Raw genomic sequence first — 25,491 nt, 5'->3', positions numbered from 1 at the left:
AGTTAACCTATATTCAGAAGCCACAGAGAAGAAACTAGTTCAGTTGATATAACAATAAGCTGGAATGCAACATAATCACTACACACTTCATCCCAAAGGGGGATATGTTTATATTTCACCCATCTGTGCACTGAACTAAGACAGCAAGGATTGCTGAAGAACAGCCCTAGCAGCTTTGCTCCTCATGTCAATATTGGCTGAGAACGTTTCCAGTGCTGGCTTCTGGAAACAGCAATGGAAATTGTGCTCCACCTCAGCTCTTCCTTCAGAAACATGTACATTTCCATCTGTTGTTTTTCACTAACATTTGCAACAAAACTTTTTATAGGTTTTTTTTTTTTAGTTTCAAAAACTATTTGTATCATTTCCGAAGGAAGTAGCTTCGGGTTTGTGACTCAGTTTTCCAGTGAAAGAAAAGCCTAGGTGTAAAGAAACCTCTTTTCTAGCCACGTGGGAAAGGTGGGGCCTTGGGGATGGGCCTGAGTAAATTCTGCTTTGTCTGAAATTTCTCCCTGATAGTTCTTCCCCCCCCCCCTCCTATTGGGAATGAACGTTCAGTCTTTCTAGCAGTTGCTGCCGCTTCTTATATAATCTAAGTGGTACAGCCAGGCACGGGTTTGCTATCTTAGTTGAGAACTAAGCTAGGTACAATATAAACATTTAAAAATTGAAGTGTTAACTATTTGGGAGTCCAGTTAGTTGGTTAATTGCTTCTTTGCTTATTTAACCTCTACATACTGCAAAGATTAATCTAAGAGGTTGACTTCACATGACTAGAATATGTTTTCCCCCGCTCTCTCTCCCCCTCTCCCCCACTCCCTCCCTCCCTCTCCCTCTCCTTTACAAAAAAAGCAATATTCACTTTAAGTTATAAAAAATGCTTAGAATTTCAGTATCAAGGCGGACCTTTGGACAGAGTGGCCTCGTAGTACAAACCTGGTATGCGAACACTTCTCTAATCAAATCCATCTGGGTGATGGCAATCAGTCAACATCAGTTTTACTTGGACAGGAAACAAAGCAAAGTAAGTGATCTTCAGTGATATTTAATGTAATTGTAGAATTGCCCTATGGATTTGAAGTCTTTCAGAGTGATTATATAAAAACAGTCCTTGGGTTATAACAGCAATTGGGATTGGAATTCCCATCGCTAAGCAGTGGCACCTTAACATATTGCTTTGTGATAGCAATCCCGGCAGTCCCTGTTGCTGTTGTTAATAGAAGATCGTGAGTTGTTAAGCAAGAACCCTAACATGATTTGCAACTTAGGACTTCTTGCCAGCTTCCAACAAGCACAGTCAATCAGGAAGCCAGCACAAAGTTGCAAGTCCCAGGGGCCCTGTAAGCGGGCCAGTGGATGGATAAGTGCTACGGAGTGTTGGGGGAAGGATGTATTTCCAGTGAGGTATGACTGGAACGGGCAGGCGCTATAGAGCGTGGCCAGGGGGCTGTTGTAGGAGGGCATGCAAGCTATGGAGTATGAGATTGTAGGGATGTCATACTTCTTAGTGGGCTCCTGGGGAGAAGAAGGAGTAGCAGGAGCAATATGTAAACTTCCTTGCTGGCTCCCCCATTGACTTGGCTTGTGAGAAGCTGGCAGGGGAAAGCTGCAAAGGCCGTTCGTGTGACCATGGGGCACTGCAAATGTTATTTGTCTGTATGTTGTATCCCACCTTTACTATTTTGACAAAGGCTCATATAAGTGCGAGTCGATTGCCAAGCTCTTAAATTGCGATCACGTGACCATGGGGATGCTGCAACGGCCTGAGTATTGTGGACAAATGCCACTTGTTCAGCACTATCACAACTTTAAATGGTTGCTAAATGAGTGGTTATTAATTGAAGATTTGCATTCTTGCAAATTAGCCCAGGATATTTTGTAGCCTACCTTGTAAAAATATCCATTTTAGTGATTCTGAACAAACGGCAGAATTGATTCTTTTATCATTTGTAAATATTTTAAAATTCATTGGGAGGATGGAAGACTGAGTTGAAAGGCTAGAGTTAATACAGTCCAGTTTTGAGTATTATATTTGAGCAGCAGTGCAGTTATTTAATCTATTTCATGCTACTTCCAGCCACAGCTAGAGAAATGTTCTAAAAAACACATTCAATGTTTCATTTATGAATTTCATTTTCCTTTCTTTTCCCTTCTATTCATTTTGAACATTTCTAATGGTTAATTAAGCATTGGCTTGTGTTTTTAATCATTAATACCCAGAAAACAAGTTAAGTCTCAAAGCAATATATATTTAGCTTTGGGAAACAGTATGAAATGTGTTCTGCTGCCTTTTATTTTATGACGGTTAACTTGCTGATACATGGTAGTGCATTGTTTTTGTTTGTTTCGACATCTTTTCAGGCAAAAATCCCCTCAGCCAGAAGCTTAGATGATATTGCAATGGACCTGACAGATACAGGAGTTCCAAAAGTTTCAAAGCTAACAGCTTTGGAAGCAAAGAATCAACTTATTATGGCCAGCAATGGTAGCTTAATCTCTTCAGGTAGGAAGTCTTGCCCCTTTGAAACGTTTGCATCTCTGAGTCTTGCTTGTACCATAGAGCGCGGTGCTGGATACACTCTGAATCAGAGGTGGGGAACTATGGCTCTTTTACGAGTTGTGGACTTCAACTCCCAGAATTCCTGAGCTAGTATGGCTCAGTATGCAGTTGAAGTCCACAAGTCATAAAAGGGCCATAGTTCCTCACATAGAAGAAAACCTATTAATATGAGACCTCAGATAAATGTATAATTGGACATGGCAAATCCAACAAAAACCCTTGCTAGTCCTTGGCAAGCTTTAAGCAGAGGTTCGGGGGAGGAGGGAAATATCTCAATCAGTTTGGGGTATCGTAATGAGTTTTCATAAAGGAAATGCATAAACAGAAGGATAGAATCAAGATCACGTGAAGTGTGACAAAATCAAGATGGGTGGAACCAATTTCTCGATCTCTCCTGCTTACCCTGCATTGTGTACTTGTGAAACAGCAGTCTCAGGACAAGTTTTGTGCAAATGTGATAGTTTTGGTAATACGGAAGGGACCAATTATATTGCAAATAGTTAGATCTAGCCACCCCATTCTTGGGTACTCATGCAAGAAGTTACTAGTTGCAAGGAAGAAAAATAGTTTTACACTCTGTTTGATCTGCTTTACATTCAACCCTACTCTTGCTATGCAGGTTTATTCAGGCCAACTTTCAGGGTGGCATTAGGACATTCATATGTCATATCTTCTGTCTGCTCCACCCAAGTGGCCTCGAACTCTCTGGAATCAGAAATCTCCTGTAGTTTTGCTCTGTATGTTGATATAGCAACCAATTTACCTGTCCCACATTCAGGGATTTGTGGTTCAATGTATTGAACTGAAATCTAGCCTTCCAGGACTGTAGTATAAAGGTCCCCAACCTTATATTGTATTTTAATATATTAAATTCATTGAAACTATATTTCCCAGAATTCATAGCCATTGTGGCCAGAGGCACTTATCAACATATCTGGAGTCACCCTCTTTGAAAAGGCTAATTTAAGAAAAAAAACTAGCTGATTTGATACCTTTATAACCCAACTTCCCTCTAGATTGCTCAAGATAATGTAGTTTAGGCTTACTCCTTATTTTAGCGTCATGGTTTGTGGTAAACGAAGAGAAAACTGTTGATCTAGTCTCCCACTGAACTCCATGGTCAAGTGAGAATTTGAATTAGATTTTCCATGATCTCCACTTTAGGACTTTAATCATACTTCCTCCCAATAAGCCTTTTTAGATTCTGTACCTTTGTAAGAAGGACAACTTTAATCTTCAGGTGAAAAAACCCGTTCCAAACCTTGTTTAATCCATTGAGGAACCTACAACCATCTAATTTTTCGGGATCTGCTCAGCCTATGTAAAAAATATGTTTGAAAAGGAAGTATTAATATAATTATAAAGTATTATAGATAGAAATCAAGCAGTAACTGATATTTACTTCTTACAGCACTCTTGAATTTACCTCATAATCTAATGAGTTTAATCAATTTGCATACATTTAAAGAAAGCATTTGCATGCATGTTTGTCTGAGCTAAAATTAGGGAATGTTGATTGAATTTCATTGTAGTGCTGCTGAAATGTCATGGTTAGTTTAGGGAAAGATGTGAAGACATTCTGTTCAATGCTAAAGCTAACAAGTTGAGTTGCAATACAAGTTATGGTATTCTAAGCATTTATATTCTCCCAAACACCATTTCCCCACCAGTCTGCAAACAGCTAGTTAGCATTCTATGGCTATTTAGCATGTCTGCTTCTCACAGGGATTCATTTGTACTTTTCCTTTGTTTTTGTTTTGTTCATTTTTCTTACATCCACAAATATTGGCTCTCGCCTCAAACCCTATATATTGCTTTTATAGGATCACAAGATTCAGAAGTGAGCGAAGAGCAGAAGAAAGAGAAAATCTTAGAACTGAGAAAGAAAGAAAAGCTTTTGCAGGAGAAACTCTTGCAGAAAGTTGAAGAGTTGAAGAAGATCTGCCTGCGGGAGGCGGTGAGGCCCCTTGTTTTCGCTCCAGTCAAGCATGGAGTATTCATTCACCCTTTCTCGGGTTGCTAAGGGTGCTCTTCTTATATTCTGTAGGAGCTCACTGGAAAAATGCCAAAGGAATATCCTCTGAACACTGGAGAGAAGCCTCCTCAAGTCAGAAGGCGTGTAGGTACGACATTCAGATTGGATGACAATCTGCTACCCAATGAGGAGGTAGGTATATCTTTGTTAAAAAAAAAAAAAGACTGAAAAGCAATTATGCTGTAAAACAGAGCTCTAGTTTCAAGCATAAGACTCAGCTTTCCATCCTTCCGAGGTCGGTAAAATGAGGACCCAGATTGTCGGGGCAATATGCTGATTCTGTAAATGGCTTAGCGAGGGCTACGAAGTGGTATATAAGTCGAAGTGCTGTTGCTATTGCTATAACAGTGCTTCAAGCACACGAGCATTCGGAGAATATAAAAGAGTGAGTGGTTATAAGCCGAAGCTTTATTCACCTCTTGGTAACTAGAGGAATAAAGCCACGAATCATCACTGCAACTATTTTGCAAGTGTGCTCTGAACAATGCTTAAGATTGTCACAGATTCAGAGTCTTTGCCATATTGATCATAGACTTACAGTCTTGCATTAAACTGCATGTCAGCTGAACAGGAAGAAAAATGGGTTCAACACCCTGGCTGAGCAAAGTAAGGGTGGAGGTAGAGCAGGTTGTGTGGTTTTTTTGTCACTTGAAAAGCAGGCTTCCAGGAAGGAAGCATGAGTTTCGCCCCACCAAATGAGCTTGTTTTGTTCACATGTTTTTTTCTGCCCAGTATGGAAGTAAAGTCCATGCTTTTCAGCTGAAAGGGCAGTTGGCATACTTTCTTACTCTCACTTCAGATTAATGCTGCTCATCTTTTAAATGTGGATTTACTTTATCTAAACATACGTATCTCTACTGGGAAGGGGTCTATAGAACACTAGAATTGATTGGAGAAAGATGTTATGCAGGTGCTTATTTAATTGTGGGTCGTAATCCTTGACTCACGACCCCAGTTGAGCCCAACATTTTTGCTGCTAAGTAAGTAAGTTATGTTAAGTAAGTTATGCCCCCATTTTACAGCCTTTCTTGCCACAGTTGTTAAAGTGAGTCACTTGCAGTTGTTAAGTTAGTAGCACAGTGAATCTGGTTTCCTTATTGATTTTGCTTATCACAAGATAGCAAAATGATCCCAGGACACGACAAACATCATAAATATGAGTCAGTTGCATCTATGACTCCCAAGCATCTGGAGGCGTCATAAGTGTGAAAAATTGTCATAAGTCACCTTTCTCGGTGTCACTATAACTTCAGACAGTCACTAAATGAACTGTTGTAAGTCGTGGACTACCTGTACTGTATTTCTTCATGTGTTCTCTAAATGTCCTTCAGTATTTGTAAGTTACCTTGCCTTAGATGGCATTCTTCTATAGAGCCGTGGTAGTGCAGTTGTTAGAATGCAGTACTGCAGGCTACTTCTGCTGACTGCAATTTGATAGTTTGAATCTCACCAGCTCAATGTTGACTCAGCCTTCCATTCTTCCGAGGTTGGCAAAATGAAGACCCAGATTGTTGGGGGCAATATGCTGAGTCTGTAAACTGCTTAGAGAGGGCTGTAAAAACACTATGAAATGGTACATAAGTCTAAGTGCTATTGCTATTCTGTAGCTGTGGCCTAAAAATACTGTCTAACTTTTCTTTTCCTGCTTTTTTTAAGCCCCACCCCCTCTTCTTCCCTCCACAAAGCTGCCTCTAGTTTAGGGGCATCTGGGGAGGAGTTTCCCAAAATTAAAGATGGCGACCTCCCAGGTGTGCAATTAAATTGCCATCACTTGCGTGAATATGCATCACAGATCAAAAAAAGAGGCAGAGCTTGGATTATGGAAGTCATATATACCATCTTGATATTCTGCAGATATTCTGGGTTGCACTATAGAAGTTTGGTGACATGTTTGTCAAAACATTGACAATACAATTGGCTGGAGTCTTGTCTGATTCTTATATGAGAATATGATGTATGAGCATTACGTCAGTGCTATCATTTTACTAAATGCAGTACACTGCAGGAAAGTATGGGCAGCTTTTTGTTCACAGAACGACAGTTGTGCAAATCCATAGCTGGTCCTGGAAAGATACCGAACTTTATAATAAATGTGGTGTAAAAAGGTTGGCTTCTTAATGATGGGCTATGGCAGAATTAAAAGGACCTTAAAGCTGGTGAAAAGACCAGCTATTTTTCGTTTCATGTATGGGGGGGGGGACCTGTGATGGGGTTTTTTTTGTGGTTGTTTGGTTCTTAAAAGTATAGCTTAAATTGATGTTGTGTCTTCTATGGCAAATCCCAATTGATGGATGGACTGACTTTAAATTTCTGTAGGACCCAACCCTGCAAAATCTGGAAAGCAATTTTCTCATCCAGCAAAAGTTTGTGGAAGCGGCAAAGAAGTTGGCTGGTGAGCCAGACCTGTGCAAAAACGTGAAAAAGAAAAGAAAACAAGATTATACAGAGGCTGTGAAGAAGCTCCAGGAGATTGAAAATTCCATCAATGAATATAGAATTAAATGTGGGAAGAAACCTGCGCAAAAGTCCACCCTGATTTTACCAGGTATCAAAAAAATAAATAAATCCTGCCTTTAATTTGTGCTGCCAGGGCTCTTTGTCTATCGGTATGCACCTCTGTCTTTTTCAGTGTTATTTTTTTCTAGCATATTTATGTAGCAGAAATGAAAGATCCAGGCTCCTCAGAGGGAAAAAAAAACAGTTGGATTATAACCCTGACTTCAGCAAACGTAGGAGTTTACCTGTAATCTGATTGTCATGTTTTCATGTAAGATGTGGTTCAGACAGAACCCAGATGAAGCCTTTTATTCCGACAAGTGCCAACACGTTGGAGGGGAAAAGCAAATTAAAGCATTTTAATTTGGCTGGAAGGGCTGGTGGCCTTTTTCCAGGCAAAACTAGTGTGGCACCGTGTTCCGTCAAGAATCAGATGCTGATTTGAGCAGAATGTGGCTGTTTGGTGTGTTTGTTGGCTGCGCACCATCCATAACAAATCAAGCCGATCGCTAGAGCATGGTCTTCCCCCACCTGCCTGCCTCCTCCTAACAAGTGTTGGATGGGAGAGGAGGAGAGGGAACGAGATAAAAAGGCAGCTGAGTTGGTGAGTCAGGTTTTTGTGCTCAGCAAGACAATAAGAATGAAGCCTGCATAGCATACAAATAAAACAACAAATCATAATGCAGAAATGGTATATACAGGCAGTCATTTATCGACAGCAATTGGGATTGGCAAATTTATTGCTGAAAGTGATGCAGTCATGAAGTGGAACATCACGTGCCCACGTGGATTTACAATGTCAGTTCGCCTGCAGTCGTTATGTGAATCACCGTGGTTGTTAAGAAAGCTGTCACATGATTGGGACTTGTGATTTCCTGCTGGCTTCCCCATTGACTTTGCTTGCCAGTATGTCACAAGTGGCAAACACATCAGTGCCGAATGCTGTGACAGCCACAAATTCAAAGACTGGTCATAAACTACTTTTTCAGTGCCGTCATAATTTAGGTTGCTGAATGGGGCAGTCGGTAAACGAGGACTCCCTGTATCAGAGCAGTGTGTTCCAAACTGGAATCTTCCAGGTGTTTGGGAACCAAAGCTCTTGGAATGCTCCACCAGGGAGGAAGAGGAATAAACAGATCCAGAAGCTGATAATGCAGTTCTCCAAACTGAGGTTATACAAGGAGAGAGCGAGTTCACGCCCATGGGCTCAGCCCGTTATATCACCTTTGCTGATTCACAAGGCAGTCCAAGAAAAGCAGCCAAAAGTCTTGCCTTTCACAATTTCAACATTCCACAGAGCAGGAAGAGCCAGGCAATTGCCAAAGTCTTTAAAATGAGAAAGGATCAGAGCCTCACAAGCCTTAAACCACTTTCTTGCTTTTCACCTGTTCCCATAAGAATGACTGTGGTGAGAGTACATCACAGCAGAGGGCGCAAGGTCACTTGAAAGAGACTCCACTCCCTTTTCACCCTGTGAGGGTCCAGTTATAGTCGGTGAACAGAGAGCATAAGGGAAGATGGGGTTGAACCGATTGCACAAGGGATTTAATGAACTGGCTCTACATTTTATAACCCAAGCGATTTTCAAACTTTGGAATCAGCTGCCTATGGCCTCTTGTTTATGTCCCAAACTTGGCCTTTGGAAAAACTTTGACATATTGTTAAACTCCAGTACTTGTACCTGTTTTACCCACTTGTTCTTACAACTATTCCTTTCACTTTTCATCACTTTCTTGATTTTTTACATGCATGAGCCATCACCGAGGGCTCTCTGTCAGTGGGTAGCAACTTGCCCCTTATTTTTTACATAGGCAGCTTTAGTAATCTCTCAGCCTACCTTCAGCTGGAGAGAGCTTTTAATAAGCAAAAGATTAATTCACCAATCAAATCCTAAGCAATCTTACTTATATTTTCAAGAGTCAACTGGACTTCCTTGTTTTTCTTTGAAGAAGTTTCGCTTCTCATTCAAGAACCTTCTTCAGCTCTGACTGGATGGTGGGGAATGGGAAGATTTAAATCCTTTAAATTCTTCCATTCCTCACCATCCAGACAGAGTTGCAGAAAGTTCTTGGATGAGAAGTGAAACTTCTTCAAAGAAAAACAAGGAAGTCCAGTTACCTCTTGAAAAAGCATCTTCAGGACAACCATGACCTGCATGACTGAGAATCTCCATAGACAATCTTACTTACACTTTATTAGATTTTATATATTTTTATTTCCAGGGTGGAAAAACTATGGTCTATCCAGACTTTTTCTTTCTTATCAACAATACTGGTGTTATGTGGAAGGTGCTTGTCTTTTTGAATCCTAAAGTCACTTTAGAGATTTTTAGCTTATTCAAGAGCGCTTCACCTTATTCATTTTCTATTACCTATTATTATTGTTGTTTGAGAAGCCAGTGTGTTTGCGGTGATTTAATTTTGAGGGCTCCAGGCATTCAGGTGTTTTACTCTGGGGAGTTTGGATAAGGCATTCACTTCATCTAGTTGTAAACAGCTCCCTGCTGGGCAGACAAGTAGGAGGGAAGGTATTAGATAGGTATGAATGATTTGGCCCAGAGCTGATGTCTGCATTTTGAAAAGTTTTGAAATGTATGTAGGAGAGCTTGCTAAATGCCTCGATTGTTGGGAAACCAACTGGTACAGGGAGACATATATGAAGTTCTGTTTCACTTACCTTATCAAATAGAAAGTTAAGCAGATTAGAGTTATTTATACATAAGCATTTTCATAGAGGAAAATGATTTGAATGCCAGAAATGGATTCTTTGAAGAAGCTGGAAAAACTATGAATGTTGCCAGTGGCTTAGAATGAAAGCTGAGAAACTGATCAGAGCTTTGACAACTGGAGCAACAATTAATGATTCAACAAGCATATTCTACAAGGAGTCAATTCCTTGGGTAGAAAGCTTGCGGGACATTTCAGCGACTGATGTGCAAGTGAACTTGGGAACTGCACAACTCTTGGTGCATTTGTTCTCTTGTCATCAGCATTATTTCTGATGACAGCCTGGCATTTACTTTGATTTTCAAACTGCAGTTTGTACCTCACCCTTTGCTCTACCATTAAGAGCTTCAGGTTAGAGCAATGTTGGTACCACCTTACTATGACCTTAGAAAAAAGTCATGCTTTGATTAACTACGTTCAGTAGTTCTAGTGTTTCCCTTTTTTGACATCAAGGACAAGAGGAAATAATCTTTCCTGGCCTTTTTCCAGCCAAAGAGAATCATAAAAGCAAAACTCTAAGCACTTAGCTTGGAACGGTTGAAGGCAAAAGGAGAAGGGGACAGCAGAGGATGAGAGGGTTAAATAGTGTCATTGAGAGAATGAACATGAATTTTAGCAAATTCTGGGAGACGAGAGGACAGGGGAGCTTGGTGTGTTATGGTCCATGGGGTTGAAAAGAGTTGGACATGACTTAAGTGCAGTTGTGGGATTCAAATGTTTTTACTACAGTTCTGTGGACATGGCTTGGTGGCCATGGCAGGGGAAGGATACTGCAAAATCTCCAGTCAGAGGTGGTATTTGTCGGTTCTCTGAACTACTCAAAATTTCCGCTACTGGTTCTCCAGAACTGGTCAGAAGTTGCTGAATACCACCTCTGCTTAAGTAAGTGAACAACAACAAAACAACCCTGTAGATCAGGGAGAGGCAGCAAGATGCTCTCCAATGATCCAGTATGTTTCCCTAATTTTGGTCATGAGGATTTTTTTTTTATTGAAAACACAATTTTCATTGAAGACCCAATTGCAGAGAGAGGTTTGATTTCAATATATTCTGGGAATAAATTAAATATATCGCACACTCTTGTCAGTGTCAGTTGTCCTCAGTAAGGGCTTATGATGTTAAGATTCCAGCGCACTGCAGTGTTTTAACATTTGTCCAAAGTGCAGCAAATGTTGTGGGACTATGTAGCCCTTGTTATCTTCAATAGCCACTATTGTAGTATGTAAAAGAATCTTAAAAATGAATAGCAGCTGACTTGTTTGGTTTCAGTATATCGGTGACTTAGTCTGTTCTGTTAGCGTCTTAGCGATGATTACTTGGAGCTAACATTCCAGCTAAGGAAAAGCAGACTCCACTTTACTGATAATTGTTCTTAATTATTCATTTTACTCGTTCCATAGCAACCTATCCTGGAAGTATGTGATCCCTGAGTGATTACATGCAGTCTTAATGATTGTATGCTCTAAAGTATAATGTATCTACAGTTCCAAACCGCAGCTTTGTTGCTCATGAGTATTCTTTTTTTTTCTTTTTGCTTCTCCACAGATGAAATTATCCCATCTGAGAGCAGCTCTTTGTCTGACACAACATCTTTTGAAGACGGTGTGTATTCCCATACTTTTAACATTTAAAAACAAAATTCATGTGGGAAATGTGATATTCTGCGTTGCTTGTCTTCTCTGAGTGTGGAGGTAAAGAGAGGAAATGTGGTTTCTGTAACAGCTGGCATCTTTAAAAAGGCCAGGCTACTGAATACATATTCCTGTCAGCAAATGAGCCTGTCAAGCAGTTGGGCTTTAAGGATGTTCACGGAAGAAATGTTTTCCATGTCTGGGTGTTCTGCAGTCCAGTGGTGGTATTCTACTGGTTCTGCCAAGTCGGTAGCAGCGATGAGCACAGAGACCAAGCCGGTTCTCTCTGCTGCTCTGCTATTGGGCTCACCCGCCTGGGCTCCCTGCTTTATCCTCTGCATTTGAAGCGCAGCTGCTTTGCGTGGCACAGCAGAGTGCTGCACGGCAGCTGCTGAAGCGACCGGGAGGGTCAGGCTTGCAGGAGGTGAGTTGGAACGCCTCTGCGCAAAGTACGCGTTTGTGCACGCGTGCCAAGCATGCCCATCAAGCCGTGCCCACCAAACCGGTGATAAAACACTTTGAATCCCGCCACTGCTACAATCATATCTGTGTCCATGTGTTTGTAAGAGCAAACCCATAGAAGCAGATTTTCAACAGTGTGGGAGAGTAATGAGTGATGTTTGATGTCAGTTTATATTCTGGTGTCTTACCTGTCTGTGTAGGGTGGTCTTAGGGATTCTTTTAGTGAGAATCCCTAAGACTTCCCCCACCCACACAGACAGACAAGACATCAGAATATAAACTGACAGCAAACAGCACTCCTTACTAGCCCTGATGATGTTACCTGGTTTAGGGTAATTAAACATCTACAAGAAAACAAGCAAGCTCAGAGAGCACCAAAGAACTCCTCATTTCAACCCTGAGCTACAAATATTCTCCTTTACTGCTTTTCAATCTGTTTGCTACAGTTAAACAATAAAGCCTAAATTTTTCTTTATTCACCAGCATGTTCATTTTCCCTGGCTCCAAAAGAACCGATCGCCCAGGATTTTGATCACTGACCTCATAGACTTGGCGGTTTACAACATTAAAATATATATGCAGTGTAAAAACAAAATGAAAACACTGCAAAAATACAGGTTATAACTAAAAGATGTGGGGGAGGTAGGGAGCAGGAGGTGAGGGGGAGCAAGGAGATGGGATCTGCTGTTGGTCCATCAAACACCTTCAATGAGTTTGATGTGAACCAGTGAATTCTCAGCCAAACTGATCCCAGATAGTAAAGAAGGTTATAATTCCAACCCATTGGTTTTTATATACAAAAAGAAACTCACGTGCTAATGGGTTAAAGCAGAAAGAAGAAAGACGGTATGCTGATACAATCTCCTAATCTTCACAAACATTTAACTCATATAAACAAGCAATTGTTATCCTTTTTAATCTTTCACTGATGCCCGGGTTTGTTACTTCCTGCCAGCTAATACTGGGCTGGGTTAGCTACACTCCCTTGCCTAGTCATCAGTCCTAAAAAAAAACCACTGTTCCTACTTATTATCACATAAAAAAATGTGCAACAAATGCCAAATTCTTTCATTTTGATGAGGCAATGCTTTCCAGTTGGTTGGTCTCAAGAACCAAGCTGTGAGTCTACCAGCATTGGATTGAATCATATGGTCATGTTCTGAAGTGGAGAAAAATTTTAAATTCTCAATTTCTAAATTTTTACTCTGGAAATGATCAAAATAGCCTGAGTTTTCCACAAGTGGTCAACCACTGACCAGTTTATTAGCCAGCAGCATTTAAAGATATTTTACTGTTCTTATCACTTTACACAGTACATTCCGAGATGCCTAACTGGGAAAAGAAAAAGAAAAGATTGATGGTGATCATTTAAAAGTTTCAAACAATAGTTAACTGTAAGCCAAGTAAGAAACTGCTAATAAAAAACCCATCATTGTGGCATAAAGCTTTAATCCTCCTCCAGTTTTTGAATGGAATCTATCCATTTAGACTTCTTTGAAGTCCTAGCTGAACTAAAGATAGAATTTTCAGGTCAAAATCATTCCAGTTTTATTTGTATCAAATTCTTTTCAAAAATTGTCCAATCAAAACACAGCCTTAGCATAATGCATCCTCAAAGTTCTTTAGGACTAGACAAAACCAGTTGTCACCCTACAGTCTTGTACATGGAATAAAGTGTTTAATTACAAGATGATTGAATGTTTAGTTGGCTTTCCTTGGTTGGATGAATTTAATCCAGACAGCGTGCAGCCATCTTTGTGAAATAGTCAAATTTGGAATCATCATTGAACAGCATTATGGACTCAATAATTTAATTTGCTTCTTCATCTCAGATTCCGTGGTTTTGTGAAAGTAACTCGGGTTCATAAAGGAAGAAATTGAATATTTTTTTCAATAGAAATATAAAGAGTTATGTAAGGATTAGATAACACAAAATCATGTGGTTTCTTCCAATTCTTTTTAAACAGGCAATATTTCCCTTACTGTGGCAGTCCAAAGAATAATTTCTCTGCCAGCCTCTCCACCACCCAAAACTCTTGGAGTGGAGAAGATCCATCTCCGGAAGTCTTCCATGAATGAACAACTCTTAGAACAGAGACACTCCAGGTATGGGACCATTGATGATATTCAAGCTACAACAGCTTTATTGCTTTGCTCTTTTTTTAAAAAAAATCATGCATTGCCTGTTACTTTAAAGTGACAGGGGCTCTTTTTGAAACTATTGCTATGATTGATTGTTTTTCTCTTAAAAGATGCACATGAAATGCCTTGTAACAAAAGAGCTTGCATTCTGTTTTCATTGTGATTTCTCTAGTCTAAGCTTTCACCTACGAAGTGAATGTAAATTTATAGATACTTCTGGAACAGATTGTCCCAGAGAAGATCTAGCTATTTAGTTTCTCCGAATTAACAGTAATTCGATATCTCATAATTAATCAGATTTTGCAGTGGTCTTGAACATCTCAACTGCTTGGCACCAGAAGCTAGTTTTATAGAAAAAAAATGGCAGGACTAAACAAACCACTCAGGTTCAAAAGATTTTCCTTTCCAACTCCTTCTGATCAGGGAGTCATTTTAAGCAGCTCCTTGCTAAAATGCCAGAACCAGAAAACTGGGAACTCCTTATACATGCATGATGCCATATGAATAGAGCCAGGGCCTTATCTGAATCTTCATTAATATTTTTTTATTTATTACATTTATATGCCATCCCTCTCACTGCTAAAAAGTCTCATTAGGTGAAACTTTCTATTTTTCCTTGGTATAACATATAAGAATAATATATTAATAGTTCATAATGAATGTGTGCCATTAACTTTGATCATTTCTCCCTCTGCCCTGTAACAACTGTTTTGCAAAGTAGTTTGCAGTATGATGCTCTTCTGCAGGCAATCTGTTAGCACTCGCTATTCTATGCGCTGTTGATGTTGATACTCTTTGCATTGGTTTGAATATACTGGGATGATGCTGTTCACTAGATCCCTTTGTTTCTAATCATAGAGATTCTCTGTCAACTCACAGCAGTCCATATCGGACAGCCGAGAAGCAACACCATGGAGGAAGAAGTATGCCCACAACACCAGTCCTCACACGCAATGCCTACAGTAGCAGTCACTTGCAGTAAGTCATTCCCATGCTATTTTTATTCTCCTCACTTGAGTACCCATTCGTGTACAAAAGGCATATCACGGCCAAAACTTCTAAGTGTGTCCACTATAGTTCTCAATTGAGTTGCTGCAGTTGAGGTGAATTTGATGCATAAACATCTTTGAATCAGAATTCTTGAACAGGAAGTTTATTTCTAATTATTTTTAGGTACAGTAGAACTAAACGGGCTTATAGTCTTCAAAGCTAGAAATTGAGTCAGCCAAAATAAGGGTTAGCCAGGAAGTACAAAGGACAAGACATTTATGGTTTTACACAAATGGATGTGGCAAGTTTGGGAGGAAGGATTTTAATGAATTGAGGGATTTAATATTTTATATATGAACTTCAGAGTAAATTTTTTTTACTCTGAGTAATGTTGTTTTCCTTTGGAAATCGCACATATAGGTTTGTCTCTAGAAGTTTTGAGGACCAAAGAATGGGCATTTGGGATTTAACAGAAAGTGCCCACTTCTGAATTATGTTGCTTTAGGAGAAGTAATAGTGTCATATTATTACCTAAGTTAGTTTGAAGGTGAATTGCCACAGTGGTGGGATTCAAATTTTTTTACTACTGGTTCTGTGGGCATGGCTTGGTGGGCGTAGCAGGGAAAGGATACTATAAAATCTCCAGTCAGAGGTGGTATTTGCCGGTTCTCCAAACCAGTCAAAATTTCCACTACCAGTTCTCCAGACCTGGTCAGAACCTGCTGAATACCACCTCTGAATTGCCACCTTAGACGCATTCATTGTTAATTTTCATACAAGATAATATTTTACCTGTTTAGTTGAATGTTATTGTGCTGATTATAAAGGTAATTAACTGTTCACTTACAAATTATTTCTGTGATAAGGTATGTAGGGTTTATTCATTAGCAGTGAAATACCAACCTGCTTGTTATTCTACAGTTTTATTAAAGTATAGACTAAGGAACGGCGTAGTGGCCTAGTTGTGGAGATACTCACCTCCCACTTGGAAGGTTGAGAGTTTAATCCTAGGTAGCAGCAGATGTTTTTCTCCTGGGCACAAATATAAAATATTTGCTGCGAACTCTGCATTGGGGTCAGAAAGGACAGCGGCCAGTAAACGCTCAGCTCCATACAGTTGTTCTGACATTACCCTGAATTACAGGATTGTAAAAAAAGGGATTTTATTGAACTATAGAATAAAGTTCTTCTGCATAATATAGCACTAAATAAATTTGTGGCCCTTTTCGACTTCATATGTAAATCCTACCTGTTAGGATTTTCCTTGAGAAAAATCTCAAAAAAGTGATGCTACTATCTGTAGGTATCTTGCTGTGTTGTTGAATTCTATCATGTATTTACTTATCTTTTACTTTGCCTGCTTTGTTTGAAATGTACCATTCTTTCTTTGCATCTGTTACTCTATGACGGGTGTCAAACTCAATTTCATTGAGGGCCGCATCAGGGTTGCGTTTGACCTCAGGGGGCTGGGGTGGGTATGGCCAGGGTGGGCATCGGCAGTTCGACGTCAATCATGTCATATTCTGCCAGCAAAAACAGGCTCTCGAGCTCCATTTCTGGCTGCGACAGCCTCCTGCAACCTTCTGCCAGCAAAAATGGAGCTCGTGAGGGCCTCACGTGGCCCTCCTGAGCTCCGTTTCACTGGCAGAGGCACTGTATGCCAGTCCCTCACTGTTTTCAGGGTGGCCCCGCGCAGGCCAGATCTAAGCACCCTGCAAGCTGGATCTGGCCTGCGGGCCTTGAGTTTGACACCCCTGCTCTATGATGTTATTGGAACTGACTGTCTGCTTTCTTTGTAACAAAAAACCTGCTTCTTTTTTCAGACCGGATACATCCCCTCAGCGCTGTTTGGAGACCCAAACTACCTTCTTATCAGAAACCCCCAGTGAAAAGCCAATGTTCGCCTTTTCAAAATCCCAAAGAAGTAGCAGCACAGAAATCCTAGATGACGGATCCTCCTACACCAGCCAATCCAGTGCAGAGTATTACTGCATGACCCCAAATTCAAAGCCCTGTTACAGCACCCAAACCCTTGACAACCGCACTAGAAACAGGAGGCGGTCCAAGAAACAGAACATTTCTGCTTCCAGCTCAGGAAGTATGCCTAACCTAGCCCAGAAGGACAACTGCAATGGAGTCTACGTAAAAAAGGAAGGACAGATGCCAACCAGTTGCTACATTTCTGGCTATACCCCTTCTAAAGAGGGCGACATATATTACAACAGTGGCTACGTCTATGAGAACGGCACAGAGGGCCAATACACGGTCAACCCTTCCTATCGTTCCTCAGCACCCTATGGGTACGAACGCCGATATCGGGAATTCAGATCTTTCCACGAAGACGAAATGGAGAGAGTGCCCCACAATCCGTACGCCACGCTGCGCTTGCCACGGAAGCCGTCCATGAAAACAGAGCACATCACTAAAAACATCCACAAGGCCTTAGTTGCGGAGCATCTCCGTGGTTGGTACCAGCGTGCCTCTGGACAAAAAGAGCAGGTTCTTGGCTTGCAGGCGGGCCTTGATGCTGATCGAGAGTCCCAGAGAGGCCTAGGCTATGCTGGACTACAGATGCTAAGTTGTCAAAGCAGTCATTCATCTTCTTTCTCTTTAGGTAACTGTACTGCTTGTTAGGGTTTGTTTTTTTTTTTTTTTTTGTAACTGCTCTGTTCTGTGTCAGTGTTCCTCAGAGATCTTGCATGCTTCAGTCCAATGCATGAATATTGGCCTCTGTGTTCTGATCCTGCTCCCCAAACACGACAAACCCTCTGAAGTTAATTTATTAGGAGCACTAGCAGCCCCGGCAAAAAGTTTCTCTCGCAGGCTAACAAGTCTGTCTGTGAGGGAGATGAATAGTTGCCTGCCACCTCTATTCAACTCCACCCCCTGCCTTTTATCCCCAGAGCTTAGGGTGGGGGCTTCGCTAACAGCAGTGGCTCCTCCTTCCCAAGGATCGGCCCATGGATTTCCACTGCTCTCCTCTCCTCTGCCTTCTGCGCATCTGCACGTCAGGCACTGGACCCAGCTGTTCCTCCCCTTCCGCATCAGCCACCTCCAGACCTGGGGACTGTTGACTCTCCATCTGAGGGCTGACGGACAGCCGAGGCACCATCTCTGTCTCTCTCTCTTACAGCTCCATTCCCTCTTCCCCCTCGGAGCTCTCAGGTTGCCTTGATGCTGACCCTGACTCCCACGCCTTCTCCTCTTCTGATTCGGCTGCCGGAGGAGCCGGCGGCCAATAGGCCACAACACTCCGCCGGCAGAAGGTTTTTCTACTCAGTATGAAATGTCATCCATTTATTTGCATGAACAAAGCTCTTCTTTTCATAAGTGGAAAATCCTCCTCCCAGTGGATAGAGGGAAATGTTTTAATTAGATTGCAAGTGTCTCTGACTATCACTGGAGGGGGGTGCTAGTTCTCTTATCTGATTACTCATCACAAAGGGCAAGGTAAAGTATAGAAAAGAGAATTCTCCAATTGTTGGGAGGTTAAAAATGTGAGCGATTTGGGAATCTGGAATATGAGCATACAAAATCCTTCACTATTATTAACAGAATAGTGGTCCACTATTTAAAAAGTTATTTTACCCAGTGTCATAAAATAGTGTATTCACTGCATACTGCATTCAGTGTCACAGCTGAATTTGTACAAGGGAGTCCAGGGTTGTACAGTTTGCCTGGAAGCCGAAAGAGTTTTCAACTGATTTTTATGTTGTCATTTATTTTACTAGTGTTTTAAAAAGGGATCGTATTTTAAAATAAATAGTAAATAGAATAAAAAAGAAAAGCCAGTTTTACCACCCTAGTCTTCTCCTACTGCATTGGGAATGGAACACTTTGGATTCCCAGCAATGATAGCCATCATCCGGCTGATAATTTTGGGACTGTAGTCCTTAAATATCCCCAAAACATCTAGTTAGATGCACTAAATAGTATTAAATAGTAAATGTCTATCCGGGACAGGCAATCTACTATCCTTTTGATGTCTTAGACTGCGATTTCTAGAAACACCTACCATTGCATGATCGGTGCTCATAGCAATAGTTCAAAATGTCAGATAATGTAGATCTTGGCTGTACCTGTTATAGATTATAGCTTGAGTGAGAGAATTACTCATGTGTAAATTTAGATGTCAGCACTTACTCACTATTTTATTCATTATTTACACGCAACTTTTAATGTACAACTTACTATTTAAGTGTACCACTTCATTAGGTTAGTTTAGTCATGGCACTGTATCATTTACAAAAGGAATAAGAAAAACTCTAAACCAAGTGTTGTGGATTTTAGCCAAGTATTGATCAGAGTCCTGTTATACTGGTTTTAAAAGAATAGTCATACTGGTTTATAATATGATCGGGTGTCAACAGAATGTGCAGGAGGTTAAGAAATTTGAGACAAGACTTACTGGTTCATACAAATGGCTCATCAAGTCCCACATCCTGTCTCCCATAGCAATGAGGGCCCAGAAGGAACCAAGTGTTTTAATCACAGGAGATACCTCTAAAAGGCACCCAATGTTTGTGCTGTGAAAAAGTCCATAAGATAGTTACAATAGTTGTAGAATTTATTCTGCAGCTTCTTATTTCCGTAACTTTTTAAATGTTATTGAAAAAGAGGTAAAGTATTTGCAGCCTCTCATTGTTGTTAAAACGTTATCCCAAATGTATGGGTTTTGTACAGGTGTTTATCATACCATCCTGGAAATCGGGGAGACTTTTTAATAATAATAATAATAATAATAATAATAATAGTACACAAACTTCAGAAAATCTTAAAATGTGACAAAGCCTAGATGGGAGAGAAGGTGTTGGGTTAGAATTAAGAAAACTCAGGTAAAGACTCACATTCAGTCTCTCTCCCAAACCAACCCAAATGGTAGGAGAGGATAACTTTGAGAAAGGGACTATAATGAGCTCCTATGGGAAGGCAGGTCTATCAAATGTGTCTGGTGTTGCAGATACAGTTCCAAATGTTAGAGAAAGAGCGATGGCCCCGGAGCACATTTAGCACATGCTAAATGGAGATTTAAAGCCGTTTTTTCAGTCCAAATCCAACACCTTAATGAGTACATCACCAGGGAGATGATCATGTTTAATTTCATCTTTCATCTCTTTTGCTGAAAGCCAGTGAGCTCAGCATTAATTTGTTAAAGTTCACCTTATATCAGCAAAGCTGGAATAAAAATTATAAATACTTTTAAGATAAGCTTTCCCCACAATGTTCCTGTAAATGTATTGGTATCCAAGTCCCAGGTGTTGGATTTGCGGGAGAGGGGGCTATATTAAAAGGAGTCTTCTCCTAATCAGATGGGCATTGCCCTTTCATCTGGGATGTTTTGTACAGTGCTTTGAACTTAGCCAAATTTTTATCTAAGCAGTTGTTATCCAAATCAAGAAAATATTCATTGCTGACATTCTTTTCTCCTTATCTCTTATCTCCTCCATTTTAGCATCCTCAACAAATTCCTCCGTGAACTGGCGGAATCAGTTTTTGTTAGGACTTCCTGATTGTGATACGCTATCTCAGTCCTCTTTTGCCAGCTGTTACGGGAATGTGTATGGGAACCACCCACTGCAGAGCAGGTGAGCCGTGGATTTATCTCTGCAGCTTTCGCGAACATAGAAAGACCTACCTGTTGGACAGCGACCCCTACAGTACGCTTTGTGTTGCTGAAAATTTTGCTTGATAAATTGTAGCACACTGTTGCAAAAACCATAAACTGGAATGGGAAACGTGGGCTGGGAGAGAGTCAAAGACTGCATCTGTATAGGACTGATCAGGTGCTGCATCTCACACCAGATGAAGCCAACAATGAGCCAGCAGGGAGACAAAGTAGCACAAATATAAGGCTATATATAATGTAAATTGTCCCATTCCAGCACCTGATTTCCTGAAGTCTGCCCTTTACTTTACATTAGACCAGTTTAATATGTACCATGTATATGCACAAAGGTAGTACAATCCGGGCCGAATTCAAAGAGCTGGTAATTACTGTTAAAGCTTAACTTGATGCATCTGACAACTTCTTGTCAGAACAAAATATGCCCATCCGGTCCAGTCATGAAGAGAGGACCTGCTGAAAGTTCTCTCTCTTCCTGACATTTGCAAGAAATGGGTAAAACGGGACTTTCCCTGTCATGATTTCCAAAGTATGGAGTAACTTCCTTCTAGAAATGTGTGCAGCCCACACCTTTCTGCTGTTCCATAAACAAATTAAAACTGCTTTATTTCATCACCCTTTTGGTGCCAGATGGCTGTCTTGAGGTTTTATCTTTCCTCAGGATTTTTTTTTGTACCGCTCTGGATTTAACTGTTTATCCTATGTTCTTTTGTTTACCTTTTGTTTGATATTATATGCCATAATCCTGTGTTACATGCCATATTCCTGTGGGGATTGGGGAGAGTTCTAAGTCCTGTCAAATAAATAAAGGAAAGTATAAAAATATTTAATTGTTGTACATAGAGCCGCTTTTTGTGAGATGGGCAGCTAGCTATTCAAATTTGATGAATAAATAAAGACAAAGGTACCGTCATTCGGACGTCCCCTGTGTATTCTGTTCGTCTCCTTTTCCAATCAGGCTTCTGAAAATACACGTAAGACTAGGTAGGGCAGCCACCTTTAGCCTGTTTACTTGAGTTTGGCGAGGATGAGAGTTGTGGCTTAATAGCTGAAGGGGATACCAAGCTGCAAAATGCAGGTTTTATGCATTTAAAACAAAAGGCATTTGTGTCCTCCAGAATCCAGATGGCTTCTCCGAGGACACCACTTTCAGCCACCCATAACCCTCATGCCTTGTTTCTAACTACTGTTTTTTCCTCTTGTATTTTCTCCTTGGCTTTCATGGCACGTCTGCCAACAGCAAGTAGCTTAAAGTTTCCCTCCAATGCTGCCAATTGCTCCCCGCCCCCAATCCCTAATGTTTGTATCCCTAATCCCTGTTTTGTGCCTGTTCCTGCTTCCTCTTCTCTTCTCTTTTCTGTTTCTGTTGTCTTAAATTCTTTTTTCCCTTAGAACAAAGCCTTTCTCTGTCTTAACATCTGCAGGAATGACTTGATGTTAAAATACCTTGAAGTAAGAGGATCCAAGCACTTTGACCAGTGGGTGGGGGGGTTGAACTAGAGGATTGCTGATGACACACTTGCTTATTGCTGAGCAGATTCCAAAGGTGAAGCGAACTTGTGATATAGGGCTTTTGCTTTAAAATGAAGCAAAATTAATTAAGCATATTGTACATTTGCTTCCTTTTAAAGCTTTTAAAGGCTTTTAAAACTGACCTGTTCCAGGTGATTTTTTTTTTTAAACAAAAAACCGTAAAGGTGAAAAATTATATATCACCAAACAAACATTGTGAGTTCCTTTTTATTATTTAATGAATGGCATCTTTTAGGAGAATTGCCAAGGCCTATTTAGCACATTTTTGCCACAGAACAAAAACAAAACAAGAGGTGGCTTTGCTACCAAATTCCAACATCATACTTGGGGTGCACTGCAAATTAGGAACTGGGGTGCCTATAAATAGCCAAGAGGTACTTCTTCTCCATCCTTGCTATAAACTATTATTACAGGGGGGGTCCTCGTTTAGCAACTGCCTCATCTAGCAACCATTCAACAGTTGTGATAGTAATAAAAGAAGTACCTTGCAACCAACCCTCTGCATTTACAACCTTCACAGGTTTGTAAAGCAAAGGAAAGCTGAAATAAGATCATAAACACAGTTCGCTGCTTCACTGAGTTGACAATCCCAGTTATGGTTGCTAAATGAGGACAATCTTACCTGTTTTATTGCAACAAGGCCATTTTGTAAACTGAGGCTTGCTTCATAACAAATGCTTCTCCACTCCCGTCAGAAGGTATAGATACACATATTCTGTGTATAAACCAATCCTAAATGTTCAGGGTGGGATGAGATAGAAATACATTTCTGTGTATTTTTTTAATGGGTATTTAGTTATAAGGATATCATTTACAATTGCTACACGTTCAGTGGTGATGACTTAAAACAAATACATCAGTCCTCAACTTATGACCACAATTGGGACTAGATCATTCATTGTTAAGGAGTGCGGTTGTTAAGGGAGGCATCCAATTTTATTATCTTTTTTTTGCTGCGGTTGTCATCACGTGGTTGCAGTTTGGGACTTTTCCTGCCAGCTTCCCCCACTGACTTCATTTTGTCAGAAACCAGCTAGCAAATTCACAATTCACAAACATTTGACCGTGGGAGGTTGCAGCAGCCGTAAGTGTGAGCCAGTTTCCAAATGCCTGGATCACAAACTTGTGACTGTGGGGAAGCTGCAATTGTCGTAAGGGTGAGGATCGGTTATAAGTACTTTTTTTTTCATTGTAACTTCAAATGGTCACCAACTCGAGGTCTGCCTGTATAACAGATCGATTGTTATCTAAACTGCTGTTGGCTGTGTGCCTGTTGGACTGTATCCATCTGTATTTTTTGAACACCCTGCCTTCATAAAGCTGGAATGAACTTAACTTCCTGGCCCAAAGGTGCTTTTCCAAAAGTTAACTGGACTTTCCTATTTTTTTTTCCTTTGAAAACATTTCGCTTCTCATCCAAGAAGTTTCTTCATTTCCAGAAGTGAAGAAGCTTCTTGGATGAGAAGCAAAACGCTTTCAAACAAAAAACAAAACCCAAGGAAGTCAATTGCCTTTTGGAAAAGCACTTTTGGGACAACCATGACCTGGATGATTGAGAATTTCCATGCACACTTTAACTTCCTGGGGTTTTTGGACCTCCACTCATTTATGTCAGGAAATGGCATAATGCAAGCTGCCTTCTCTTAAAAGTGGCTTCAGGACATCCCTTCAAAGGATTGGGAGTTCTGCTTAGAAAGAAGGCCGCCTGGATGAACTCTAGAGGACCACCTGGCTAACCACCCACTGATGGTTGTGCTTTTTTTCCAGGGTATATCCTGAAACTAACCAGTTGGGCAACAGCAATAGGAACCCTTTGCAAGATGGTATGCAAGAAAACGAGCAGAGACTCTTCTGGCATGAGGATTCAAAACCTGGGACCTTAGTATGAACCTGCCCTCTCCTTCAAATGCCCCACGTGCCTTGCACCTTACATGGTTTTCCCTACGAAAACAAGGTTCCTGGTGCAGCAGCTCCATAAGGGAGATTTGTGCTGGGAGGACAAGAAGCATTTGGCGAGAGAAACCGGAAGAATCTCACCCACGCTAGCACAACAGTATGACTCCAAATACCCTCAGCGAAAAAAGGAAGAGGACTCCAGTTGTCTGCTTTTAAAGCTCCTAACCTTCAGAGGCTACTTTGGGTTAAAGTATTTTTGAAAGCACTTTTTCCTTCCTTCCTTCCTTCCTTCCTTCCTTCCTTCCTTCCTTCCTTCCTTCCTTCCTTCCTTCCTTCTTTCCTTCCTTCCTTCCTCCCTCCCTCCCTCCCTCCCTTCCTTCCTCCCTTCCTTCCTTGAAAATGGGGAGTTGTGGTGGACGTTGCAAAACATCCCAAAATGTGAAAAGAAGATTCTTTGTTGGGATAATGTTATTTTTTAGCAGCACAATTTTTGGAGAGAGAGAGAGAGAGAAGCAGGCAACGCGAGAGAGTCACATCTGCCTATCAAGAAGGTTCTGTTGAAGGATGCCACAAGCATAATGAACCGTGTGGAGGACTGGCTTTGTAATTGCAATGCTACTTGAAGGATGCTTGGTTGTGTGTGTGTGTGTGTTTTGTTTTAAATAACAGTATTCCGAATAAGGTTAAAAGGTCTTTTAAAGATATGCCATCTTGGATATATTTCCATAAGTTTAAACATGGGGTCGGGGTGGGAGCGAGAAGCAGTTGCACATAAAGGTAAGAAAGCATAATGGTTCTCCTGACTTTTTGTTAATGCAATTTTGCATGTTCTCTTCTTATCCTTTCCCATGTTGCCTTGTAATTGTCAAGGTTCAATACGGGACACGTTTGAGGTGCTTTCACAGAATTGTTTACTAGAGCTAACACTGTCTTCCATTTGCAACACTCCCAGATTTCCCACCCCCACCCCCTTCTGTGTTTATTTTTTCCAGAAAAAAACAAAACAAAATCCTTATATTAAAAAAAAAAAGGCAGAAGAGCAGCACAATAACCGTTGAATACAAGCATCAAGGGCTCCTCTGTCCAGAAGTCTCGTAATACTCAATGACTTTGGAAACAGAAACTTTGTAGTTGACCAGTTAGGGCTATCTGGGCCAGTATTACTCTTTTGTTTAATAGTGAATGCAAATATATTAATTACACCGTGTAGGTGCCTTGAAATCGATAGGCATTAAAATGGAAAAGTACAAGGTGTGCAGAACAAACGCACAAAGAAGTCTGATTGATGAGGAGGATCTTATTGGCTAAGGATTGGCTAGTGATTGGGAACAGGGCAAACCAGGAAGCAGTCCAGTTTAGAAATTGAGTTGAATTAAGAATAAACAATCTAGATCAGG

The 25,491-nt window shown here is 40.7% G+C and overlaps 1 protein-coding gene across 3 annotated transcripts in view; it reads left to right on the top strand.

Annotated features, from left to right (window-relative positions):
* Positions 1-25,065, top strand: part of FRMD4B (FERM domain containing 4B) — a 236,349-nt gene extending 211,284 nt beyond the window's left edge. For 2 of the 3 annotated variants that reach the window (XM_087923650.1, XM_026722192.2), the window contains exons 13-23: positions 886-1,024; positions 2,362-2,503; positions 4,384-4,517; positions 4,608-4,727; positions 6,912-7,140; positions 11,363-11,419; positions 13,878-14,016; positions 14,911-15,030; positions 16,866-17,656; positions 20,495-20,627; positions 23,966-25,065. In XM_087923650.1, the coding sequence (XP_087779776.1) occupies positions 886-1,024; positions 2,362-2,503; positions 4,384-4,517; positions 4,608-4,727; positions 6,912-7,140; positions 11,363-11,419; positions 13,878-14,016; positions 14,911-15,030; positions 16,866-17,656; positions 20,495-20,627; positions 23,966-24,086 (2,125 nt within the window). In that variant the 3' untranslated portion in view covers positions 24,087-25,065. Of the gene's footprint in view, positions 1-885; positions 1,025-2,361; positions 2,504-4,383; positions 4,518-4,607; positions 4,728-6,911; positions 7,141-11,362; positions 11,420-13,877; positions 14,017-14,910; positions 15,031-16,865; positions 17,657-20,494; positions 20,628-21,905; positions 22,033-23,965 lie in introns of those variants that run through there. The other variant, XM_087923649.1, reaches the window with a different exon arrangement.
* Positions 25,066-25,491: the final 426 nt, after the last annotated feature.

The sequence above is a fragment of the Pseudonaja textilis genome, chromosome 2, assembly GCF_049901715.1.
Source record: "Pseudonaja textilis isolate UNSWEBS1 chromosome 2, rPseTex1.2, whole genome shotgun sequence".
Taxonomy (NCBI): Eukaryota; Metazoa; Chordata; class Lepidosauria; order Squamata; family Elapidae; genus Pseudonaja; species Pseudonaja textilis.
This window is presented reverse-complemented; position numbering and strand designations above follow the sequence as displayed.